The 11,636-nt window shown below is 39.3% G+C and overlaps 1 protein-coding gene across 2 annotated transcripts; it reads right to left on the bottom strand.

The window, feature by feature from the left end:
* Positions 1 to 2,280: 2,280 nt before the first annotated feature.
* LOC114140518 (NLR family CARD domain-containing protein 3-like) lies at positions 2,281 to 11,319 on the bottom strand. Of its 2 annotated transcripts, XM_028010482.1 has the most exons (11): positions 11,296 to 11,319; positions 9,735 to 9,817; positions 9,006 to 9,170; positions 8,629 to 8,715; positions 8,281 to 8,359; positions 7,938 to 8,169; positions 5,260 to 7,033; positions 4,805 to 4,978; positions 4,025 to 4,198; positions 3,610 to 3,656; positions 2,281 to 3,453 (listed from the first exon to the last, which is right to left on the bottom strand). In XM_028010482.1, exons 2-11 carry the CDS (start codon positions 9,779 to 9,781, stop codon positions 2,912 to 2,914), a joined length of 3,321 nt encoding a protein of 1,106 aa, XP_027866283.1. In that variant the 5' UTR covers positions 9,782 to 9,817; positions 11,296 to 11,319; the 3' UTR covers positions 2,281 to 2,911. The 2 variants fall into 2 exon arrangements, with proteins under 2 accessions (XP_027866283.1, XP_027866282.1); XM_028010481.1 differs by lacking the exon at positions 11,296 to 11,319 and having other exon boundaries at positions 9,735 to 11,274.
* Positions 11,320 to 11,636: the final 317 nt, after the last annotated feature.

The following is an 11,636-nucleotide window of genomic DNA, read 5'->3' as shown; positions in this document are numbered from 1 at the left end:
TCAGTTATTAGCTCATCATTAGCTCATCAGTTATTAGCTCATCAGTTATTAGCTCATCATTAGCTCATCAGTTATTAGCTCATCAGTTATTAGCTCATCAGTTATTAGCTCATCAGTTATTAGCTCATCATTAGCTCATCAGTTATTAGCTCATCAGTTATTAGCTCATCATTAGCTCATCAGTTATTAGCTCATCATTAGCTCATCAGTTATTAGCTCATCATTAGCTCATCAGTTATTAGCTCATCAGTTATTAGCTCATCATTAGCTCATCAGTTATTAGCTCATCATTAGCTCATCAGTTATTAGCTCATCATTAGCTCATCAGTTATTAGCTCATCAGTTATTAGCTCATCATTAGTTCATCAGTTATTAGCTCATCATTAGCTCATCAGTTATTAGCTCATCATTAGCTCATCAGTTATTAGCTCATCATTAGCTCATCAGTTATTAGCTCATTATTAGCTCATCAGTTATTAGCTCATCAGTTATTAGCTCATCAGTTATTAGCTCATCATTAGCTCATCAGTTATTAGCTCATCATTAGCTCATCAGTTATTAGCTCATCATTAGCTCATCAGTTATTAGCTCATCATTAGCTCATCAGTTATTAGCTCATCAGTTATTAGCTCATCATTAGCTCATCAGTTATTAGCTCATCATTAGCTCATCAGTCATTAGCTCATCAGTTATTAGCTCATCATTAGCTCATCAGTCATTAGCTCATCAGTTATTAGCTCATCATTAGCTCATCAGTCTACAGCTGATGTTCAACATTCAGCCTCTCCAGTATTTAGTTTTTCTTTCTCACGCATTACTTACCGGATCCTTTTGTCTCTCCCCATCACTTCCTCTCTCCACCCTGTTTCTCCTTATCTGGATGAATTTTTGGAATTATCTGTGTTTTGCCCTCCTTTGGTTTTTTGTTCTTTTATTTTGTATTGCACCCTGTTTTATTAAATCATAAAAATGAATGGTTGCCTCCTTCGTCTCTGCATTTGGGTCCAACACCAAGTTCGTTATGACATAATAGTGACAACTGCCCTGAAGGGAAGTCTAAGATTCTGCCTGATTTATGGATCAATACTTTCACTTTACCAAAGTATAAACAGGCTCTTTGAATTACAACGTAAAAGTTTTGGCTCTGCAGGGACCAACCAGAACCAGAACCAGAACTGGAGCAGTTTGCAGTTTGTACAACGATGGTGAGTCTAAACCAGATTCTACCTGTTTTACACAACTAATTATTGTACATTTGTTTTACATCAATCATTGAATAAAACCTGCTTTCCCTGAAGGATTGATGCTCTCTCTAGTCGCCAACTCTTACTGTGTTCAGTGAGTTGAACAGAAAAATACTTTGGAACGATAAAGCAGAATTTTCAATAAATTCTCAACGGTAACAAGTAGTTTTGTGGTCTGTTCATTTTTCAACTGCAGCAACATGTTAATGTACAACATGAGGATGACTGTGACTGTTGGGAAACATTAGATTATATAAGTTTTGTCTTCATAACTTCAGGATCATCTGTTGACACATCTAACCAGGAAGTTATTGAAACCTAAGAGGTTAAATAGCAGGAAGCTGGTAACCAAGGCAGTTTATTGATTGGCCTCCCCACCATGATGAGCTACAGCTGCAAACACTGAAGGCTTGTTTTAGATGGAGAAGCTACTGAAACTTTAATATGTTTTGTAGAAAACTTTATTCATCATACTATTAACTTTAATCATAATAAAATAAGCATGTAAGTTAGCTTTTAATAAAATATCTTTAACCTTTTATCTTTATGGTGGTTTTAAAAACTGTAAAGTTTTAAGTGTAATATTTACTGTAAACTCAACTTTCAGAGCCTTTGGTTCTGGTTTCAAACCTGCGCTTGTGCACCAAGTTATGTTTTCTCTTTATATACAGGGATTCTCTCCAGGTACTCCAGCTTCCTATTCAGATCTTCAGTTTAAGCTACATAACCAGTAATTCTTATTTTTCCCCTAGAACCGTTAAACATCGTCTCTCCTCCCAGAGTTCACCAAGGTCAAGCTCCAGATTTTCACCACTGCTGTTTTCATGACAAGAGAAGCAGCAGACGACAAAATGCAAAGAGTTTTAGGTTTTTATTTTTAAAGGTTTAACATCAACATGTCAGTCTCTCTAGAGAATTTTTGAAATTGATTTTGTTTTTTATTTTGTGGCGCTACTGTAGAAATATTTGCAATGATCTTTCTTCTTTAAACTTCTTCAAAATCTACATACAAAAGAAAAAAAGATTTAAAAATTGCAAGCTTGAACACAAACATTTTTATTCTTTAATGAACAGGAATAATTATTCACAGTTTTTTTACTCTGTGTGTCAATCATAAGCTACGACTTGACATGAAGAAAGTCTGAGGCAGCAGAGCAGGAGAGGTAAATACTGCCACCTGCAGGTGGGCATTAACATCACTGAAATCTAATGTTTTAGACAATTTTTGTGGAAAATGTTAAATAAACATAAATATGAATTAGCGTGGAAAAATGTGGGGATATGTTGGGATACATTTCTGTGCCCCTGGGATTACTAAAGACTGGAGCAGCTGATATGTACAACATTACAGATGGAAGCAAATATTTCACAAGTAAAATAATGGAAAATAAATAAAATCAATAAAAATATCATTACATTTTCTATATTGTACATGACAAAAGACATACAGGTTCATTACTGTTTAATACAAACATAAGAGGCTAATTACACCCCACCTTATTATAAGGAGTAAAGTAATTATTTAATCACCAAACAAAGTTTGGCATTTTATGTGCTTGTGAAAATAAATACAGGTTCATTTTCATGATGCCTCCTCTGCCTTTTCTAGTTTGATCTCATATATAGGAATATTTTTTACCAACTTAACTAAACCACATCCTGTTGGTTTACAGCTGACACAAAAGAGCAGAGGAATTAAATTTGACCCCATAACCAAAGCCAGCATAGAGCGGTTCAGTGAATGTGGTGCTGAAGGTGTGGAGGTGGGTCACTACATCACCGGAGACTCTGTAGAAGGACAGGATGCCAGCAGGACCGTCCACATAGACGCCCACACGGTGAGAGGCGGTAGGAGAGGGAGGAAGAGGAATGGGCGACCCGCTGTTGTTGTGCCAAGCACTGTATCCTCCATCAGTGCAGGCGAGACACCAAGACTGATCATTCCCTCCAAACTTGGAGCCATCGCTGTCACCATTTCTCCCAATCCCTCTGTAGCTCACTGCAACATAAACCTTTCCAACCCATTCAACCTCCCAGTAACAGCGACCAGACAAACCAGTTTCACACAGCACCTGGGGCCAGTAGTCAAATCTTTCCTGGTGATCGGGGTATGGGTGTTCCTTCCGTAGGTCGGTCACCTTCCTGTTGTTCTCAGACAGTCTGAGGAACTTGTGCGCTGTGTTTGGGTCCAGTGTGAGCTGGCAGAAGTCTGAACAAAGATACTGTATGTTCAACATATTGTTTAAAACTGTTCTGACAGAACAAAATGTGTTAAAATTATTTTGGAAAGTACTTCAAATTAGTAACTTCTTAAACTACAGCAAAAAAAACCTGATAAATGTGAATAAAAATCATGCACTCTTACATTTTGTGAAGTTTGGCTTCAACCACTGGACAGAACCGGGTTCAGTTCTGTAAGGCATGAAAGAGACGAGTCTTCATCATCTACACTGTACAACAGAAACATCAACATTGCTACTTTTTCATTGGTTGTTTTACTGACATCATTAATTATTCAGGCATTCTGGCAGAGTTTATAGTAAAGGACAAATTAAATCTTGCTCAAGTGTAATCTGAGGTAAACAATTCTGGACCTTGGGTTCGTTTGTCCTGCTTATTTCTGCTGTTTTTCTGCTTGAACACGTCTGATTTAATATTGTTATAAGCTGAATAAATGATTTATTCAGTTGTGTTGGAGCAGAGACAAGTTTAAACCTCCACACCATTCAGGACCAGACTGTAGACCTGTTATTAATTTTACGAGGATGGTGAGTCCTAACCTGATGGCGTCCAGCCTGCAGTCAGGCATCTTTAGACTGACTGACAGCAGCTCCAGTCCTGCCTCTCCTGGATGGTTGTAGCTCAGGTCCAGCTCTCTCAGGTGGGAGGGGTTGGAGGTCAGAGCCAAAGCCAGAGAGGAACAACCTTTTTCTGAGATCAGACAGCCTGAAAGACTGAAGACACAACAAATAAATCTACTGCATACAGGCAGGAATGACCTGGAAGTGTACACACACATGTTCAGATTCTATATATTCATCCAGTGAAATGTTCACCGGGTCCAACTGCTGATCATCGACACACACTGAGATCCACGTCTGATGTTCCTGTTTGAACTTATCAGTCACTTTCTTCTGTTTATTCCAGTTTTAAATAATTAATATCTCAACCATCATTTTCACTCCAGGAGGAAACTGCAGTATTTGGTGAGCTGCAAATATATAATTTAATAGACAAGCCTTGAGGTCCAAACCTTTTCATCAATTGTGTCAGAAGAGTGAATATAGATTTAACTAGACAGGGCCACACAACGAACAAATATACCAAGATTTCTGACAAAATGGCTACCAGAGCAGACACAAAAAGGGTGTGAATCATTGAAGTGTTGATCACAGTCTGTCCATGTCCCCACAGTCCTGCTCACACTCAGAGAGTCAGGAACACACGGCCAATGGAGACACACACACCTGGGTGCAGGTAATTAAGCCCCCATGGATCCTTATCAAGAATGTGAAAACAAAGGTTTTAAAGTGGAATAACAACAGAGAATGTGATCTGACCTGAGAGTTTCAAGTTTGCAGCATGGACTCTCCAGTCCATGGCACAGGTGCTTTATCCCAGAGTCCTCCAAGTCGTTGTTACTCAGGTCCAGGTCTCTCAAACTAGATGACTGGGAACCGAGAACTGAGGAAAGAGCTTCACAGCTTCTTGCTGACAGGTTACAGCCACTCAACCTGAAAACCAAAATGTCACGTTTACATAAACATATCACCACTCATGTAATTACCAATATAGCCATATTCCCATGCAGGCGTTTAGACGAGCTGTAAAAACACATTTACTCTCAGAACTGAACTTAGTCACAGTAAAGAACTGGGCTCATTTTAAACCAGGTTTAAAACGTGACAAACAAATACATTTATATTTCTAATTATTTGTACTCATATTGCAGGTTCCTTATAAGAATTGTTTATAAGAATTGTGACATTTATGTAATCAACACAAGTATACTCACACAGCTTTCTTAGCAGCTTTGACCACAGGCAGCAGCCTGAGAAGAGCCTCTTCTGAAGCCGAGTATTTCTTCAGGTCAAACTCATCCAGATCTTTTTCTGATGACAGTAAGATGAAGACCAGAGCTGACCACTGAGCAGGAGACAGTTTATCTGTGGAGAGACGTCCTGAACTCAGAGACCGTTGAATCTCCTCCACTAGAGAACGATCGTTCAGCTCATTCAGACAGTAGAACAGGTTGATACTCTTCTCTACAGACTGACTGTCACTGATTTTCTGCTTTATGTACTGAATTGTTTCCTGGTTTTTCTGTAAACTTCTTTCCTTCTGTGTCTGGAGACCATGTAGGAGTCTCTGATTGGTCTGCAGTGAAAGACCCACAAGGAAGCGAAGGAACAAGTCCAGGTGTCCATTTGGACTCTGTAATGCCTTGTCCACAGCATTCTGATGTAAATTAGCCAGTGCAGGTTCCTTATCTTCTGTCTCACATTCTTCAAGCAGATTGACTCCAGAGTTGATGAAGGTCAGATGAACATGAAGAGCAGCCAGAAACTCCTGAACACTCAGATGGACGAAGCAGAACACCTTGTCCTGGTACAGCCCTCTCTCCTCCCTAAAGATCTGTGTGAACACTCCTGAGTACACTGAGGCTGCTCTGATATCGATGCCACACTCTGTCAGGTCTGATTCATAGAAGATCAGGTTTCCTTTCTGCAGCTGATCAAAAGACAGTTTTCCCAGAGACTCTATCATCTTCCTGCTCTCTGGACTCCAGTGTGGATCTGTTTCTGATCCTCCATCATACTTGACCTTCATCACTTTGGTCTGAACCACCAGGAAGTGGATATACATCTCAGTCAGGGTCTTGGGCAGCTCTCCTCCCTCTCTGGTCTCCATCACATCCTCCAGAACTGTAGCAGTGATCCAGCAGAAAACTGGGATGTGACACATGATGTGGAGACTTCGTGATGTCTTGATGTGGGAGATGATCTTCTTGGTTTGAGTCTTATCCCTGAATCTCTTCCTGAAGTACTCCTCCTTCTGGGGGTCAGTGAACCCTCTGACCTCTGTTACCATGCCAACACACTGAGCAGGGATCTGATTGGCTGCTGCAGGTCGTGTGGTTATCCAGAGGAGAGCAGAGGGAAGCAGTTTCCCCCTGATGAGGTTTGTCAGCAGAACATCCACTGAGCTGGACTCTGTAACATCAGTCAGGATCGGATTGTTGTTGAAGTCCAGACCAAGTCGACTCTCATCCAGACCATCAAAGATGAACAGAACCTGGAACTGTTCAAAGCTAAAGATTCCTTTGGTTTCAGGAAAGAAGTGATGAATCAGTTCCACCAAGCTGAACTTTTTCTCTCTCAGCACATTCAGTTCTCTGAAGGTGAATGGAAATATGAACTGGATGTTCTGGTTGGTTTTGTCTTCAGCCCAGTCCAGAGTGAACTTCTGTGTTAAGACTGTTTTCCCAATGCCAGCTGCTCCCTTTGTCATCATTGTTCTGATTGGTTGATCTCTTCCAGGTTGGACTTTAAAGATGTCTTCTTGTCTGATTGTTGTTTCTGGTCTGTGTTGTTTCCTGGATGCTGTTTCAATCTGTCTGACCTCATGTTCCTGGTTGACCTCTCCAGTTCCTCCCTCTGTGATGTAGAGCTCAGTGTAGATCTGGTTCAGCAGGGTTGGACTTCCTGCTTTAGCGATTCCCTCAAACACACACTGGAACTTCGTCTTCAGGGAGGATTTAAGGTTATGTTGACACATGGAAGGAGTTTCTACAAACCGATAAAAGACATGAGCTCACCTGAGATATGGATCACTTCAAAACTATTTTTCTTAAAATAGGGCAAAGTAACAAAAAGATTCCACTTTTCAATCATAGAAACATTTATCACTACCCCGTCTGAGAGCCAATCAGGTTTTGGCAAAGTTGTTTAACTGCAGCCTCATGAATATTTTGACTGCAGCCTCATGAATATTGCCTCCATCAAGAATATCTCTGAGGATGGAGATGTTGACAGGATAAGCCTATGAGGAAAAGTCAAGGCTAGGGCGTACTAGCATGAGATTCTGGCAAGGAAACTGTGGCCACTGCCAATTTATGAGTTTCTGATCGCTACCATCTCAGGAGATGGTTAGGTCTGCAGAAGAGCCTGAGCAACATCGTCATCTATGGAAACACCTGCAAAATGGTGGGAGTTTAAGGGGAGACCTTAAAGTCCATTGAGAAGGAGTTCAAAGTTTTGCAATATTGTGAGTCAGAAACCATAAAGTCTGTGTTGCAGGGAAAGCAGCAGCAATTTGCTGCTATGATCAGCATTGGGATTTTATTGTTTCTTCTGATATAGAACCGTATCAGTTTCAGCTAATCTAATGCATCGTTTTAATTTGATATATATAGTAATTTTAACTATGCATAAATGTTAAGTAATTTATGCATTTTATGTATTTTTATGTTCGTTCCCTTCAAACTGATTTTGTTTGTTTGATTCACCAGAAAAGGTTCAGCATGAACTGCTGAGATTCATGCAATGGAAGAAATTAATGCGATAAAGTCATTATTTCTTAGTTAATAAATATTGAGGCAGTTTGTTTTTACTAAATGTGTTGCATCAACCATTTTACTTAATTGTTTTTCAGTTATTTGGTTGAAAATTGAGATTTTAATAATCATCTTACTGCTCTGCAGATGCTCGGCCAGTTCCTCCTGATTCATCTTCTTCAAGAACAAAACTATGATCTTCAGCAAAGCTTCACTGCTGCTCCTCTTCCTCTGCTCGTCATCATCACCCTCCACCATCTCCTCATCCTCCTTCCGACTCTCTAAGCATTCTGGGTAACATGGATTCAAAACCTTCTGGATCTTCTTCAGTTCGTTCTTTATAAAACGGATCATGTTTCGCTCCAGTTCCTGAAAAGGAATCCCAGATCAGACTGGATCAGACTGGATCAGTTCCATGTTGGACAGACTGAAGATCCTGGATCTGGTCTGAAAGCAGGAAGTTGACTGAACAGAACTGACCGTAAATATGGAGTCCAGCTGTGTTTGAAGCTGCTGCCCAGACGGACCGCTGGGAACCGCTGAGCTCTGCTGGTCCACTCTGTGGAGGAACCAAAAAGTAATTTATAAAAAACACACAATGTTGCAGATGTCTTTCAAATTGAATACATTTAAATATAACAAATGTTAAATATTTTAATGTATTTGTTTTTCCATCAAGAAAATGGTATTTTAGATGATTGTAGTTAAAGTTGTTTTAAGTCAGAATATGCTTTAATTTTTCTCTTCCTGTTTCCAGCTCCTCAGCCAAACGTTTGCTGCTTTTGTTTTGAAAATCTGCTTCCTGTTGGTTAAAGTCCAGTTACTGACCTCAGGTCTGGGTGGGATTTCCATCCTGCTGCCTGGCTGCTCCTCAGGGACAAACAACTGGGTTCGGGTTCTGGATCAGAACTTGGTCTTTGGTGGATCATGGGAGACAAAAGAAAATTTTAGGGCCACATTTGTTTTGGTTCCAACTTGCATTGGAACCAGGATCCTGGTTTTAAACAAGAGAAAACTTTTCATCCATTCACAACCTTTGGTTACGTCTCTCATTCATCAATTTGATCCAAGTTCCAGGTTTTGGTCAGATTTTGTTGTTTATTAATTCATTTTTACATCAAATATGGACTAATTCAAAATATTGAAAAGGAATCCCTGATTCTACTGATAGAAACCGGATCAGTTCATCGTCTTTATTTATTCACCTGGGGAGAAAAAACTGGCACTGATCCAGTTCAGATGTGCAGAACCTTCCTTTAAACTGAAGAGGTTCTGATTTTGATTGGTTGCTCCGAAATGACAAACAGCTGGGTTGAGGTTGAAGGACCGAATCCGGAGCAGAATCCGGTTCTGGTTCCCAGAGACCGGTTCTAGAGAAGACACGGGAATAAATAAATACATTTTTAAAAATCAATATATAAATAAATGTATAAATATATAATTACATTTTGAAAAGAAAAAAATTAATAGATTAAGCAAGCAATAAATAAATAAATGATAAATACATCTAAAATTAATAAATAAATCAATGCATAAATAAATGTGTCACAATAAAATCTAAGAAACATTATAAATGAATAAAATTAATAAATGCATTAAGAAATATATTTTTTAAATTCTATAAATAAATCAGTAACTAATCAATACATAAACACAATAATAAATACATAAAGAGACAAACAACTTTCATTTTGAACATATTTCCAAATTGATTTTACACTTTAAATCAATATTTATTGATTTAAAACTCAATATATTATATTATGGTTTATTGCATTTAATGATGCACAACAATGTTTCAGGTTATTACATGTTAACAAGTTATGCTGATCTGAGTCACTCCGGATATCTAGTTAATAAATGTCCAGATAAAAGTCCGATAGCCTTGAATTATTTATTGTAGCAGGACAAAGATCAACATCACATCCACTCACTTGTTCTTCAGAGAAAGTCTGGTTCTGAACAAGCCGGGTGGACTCATAGCAGCTCTTCATGGACTCAGCATTCTGGGAAGAAACTTCAAATAGAAACCATCATAGAGCAGTAGAGCGATGTTGTGGTGGGTTTCACAACTGGAGGTGAATCCAGTTTCCAGCTTTCAGAGTATCTTCATTGTGTTTTCTCTGTGGCTTTGCAGCAGGTAGCCACCAGAGGGCGCTCAGGTGAAACTGTTGCATGGTTGAGGCTGATTCCCTGCAGGTGTAGCTGAACACCTGCAGGGAATCAGCCTCATTCAAACCTGGATATAAGGAGCTGGTTGCCTGAGTTTTAACCCTTGTGGCTCATCAGCTTCTCTGCCTACCATCCTGCAGTTTCACCTACAGGTGGATTCACCTCTCATCCTGAGGAAGTCCCATGTCCAACACTGTTACCTTCATCTGCTCCACTAATTCATTATTTCTTCCAGAAGTCCCCTGACCCACCCAGATCGTTACGGCTGCACATTACTTCACTTTGTAAATAAACACCTTTCACTGATTTCTCCTCTCCTGAGTGATTCTCTGCATGTGGCTCTGAAAGGTAAACAGACCTGAAGCAGGACAGATGCAACAGGCTGAACATGGATCATCTCATCTCTCTGTTGCTTTAGTTTCTCCTGTTCTGTTTACTACAGTAAAACTGATTCATCTTTATCTCCCAGCTGCTGCAGAGCACAGCTGTTCAGAGTGCTGTCTCTGCAGTGTTTGATTAAAATATAACAAGTTGCAGTAATTTAGCTTAAATATGCAGAACATCAAATATAGCAGCTGAATAAATTGTCCCGGAGTGAAAGTGGACCTCAGATGTGATAAAAGCAGAAGTTTATGATCAGAGGACAGGTGAGTGTAGGTTAGTTTAGTGTAGTTTAGTTTTTCCACATCAGATCCTTTAAAACATCCTGGAATGAAGCTCAACTAGTGGTTAAGATTTTAGTTCCTAGATCTCTATTTGTTTGAAGGTAAAATATGTCTGTCTCTAACATAAGAGCCTCAGGATGGGAGCAGGAATCCAAGATTAACTGGTTTCTTTAATGTTTTAATTTATTTCTGGCCAGCAGCAGAGGAACCACAGAGTTCTGGTTCTCCTCCTGGGTCAGCTGCTCTCACGTCACTTTTTAATTCAAAGTTTATTTCTGCAGCTCTTTTCAGTCAGGTGTCTCTGCTTCACATTCTCTGAAAGTTGACCAATCCTGGGATTTCCCTCCAGCCCCCTGACAGAAACATCCAGCCGTTTCTAAAATGAGATTTCAGTCTAACAGGAAATCAAAACGCTCATCGTTGCCCTCAGATCTCCGATCTACCATCTGATCTTATGATCATCGGGCTAAAAATGGCTTTTAAACATTTTAAAAACTTGGTTTTATTTCACATGTTCTAACCTTTAAATGACATTAAACAGAAAATCCGGAATAAAGTGAATTAAATGTAGCAAAAGATCTGAAGCTGGATTTGTTAGAATTATTTTAGTAAAATATAAACAGTTTGTAAAGCTCAAATATGAAGAAAACAAACTTACAGCGTTGAAGGCGTCTGAAGACTAAACTACTTCCTGCTTATTGGCTCCACCCACCGAGTTTAGCTTTAGCCGCACCTTCAGTTAGAAATCCACCTTCAGGTATATCGGGTATCTGCTAGACGGGAGCAGATACTCGTCTAAATGATCTGCAGTTTTCCGGATCTCTTTTTCCTTATTCTTTTTTCCATTTAATTTTCTGTTTAGTTTTGTGGATTTGTTTCCCCCTAGAATTATTTGAAGAACTTTTTCTGATTTAGAGCATTTTCTATGTTCACTAATGGAAACGACGAGCCTAGAAAACACGGAGAATAACAGAAAATTAACTCAAATGTTTTTTAAAT

Source organism: Xiphophorus couchianus, chromosome 24 (genome assembly GCF_001444195.1).
Source record: "Xiphophorus couchianus chromosome 24, X_couchianus-1.0, whole genome shotgun sequence".
Classification (NCBI taxonomy): domain Eukaryota; kingdom Metazoa; phylum Chordata; class Actinopteri; order Cyprinodontiformes; family Poeciliidae; genus Xiphophorus; species Xiphophorus couchianus.
Note: the sequence above shows the minus strand (reverse complement) of the source record. Positions and strands in the feature narration are given on the sequence as shown.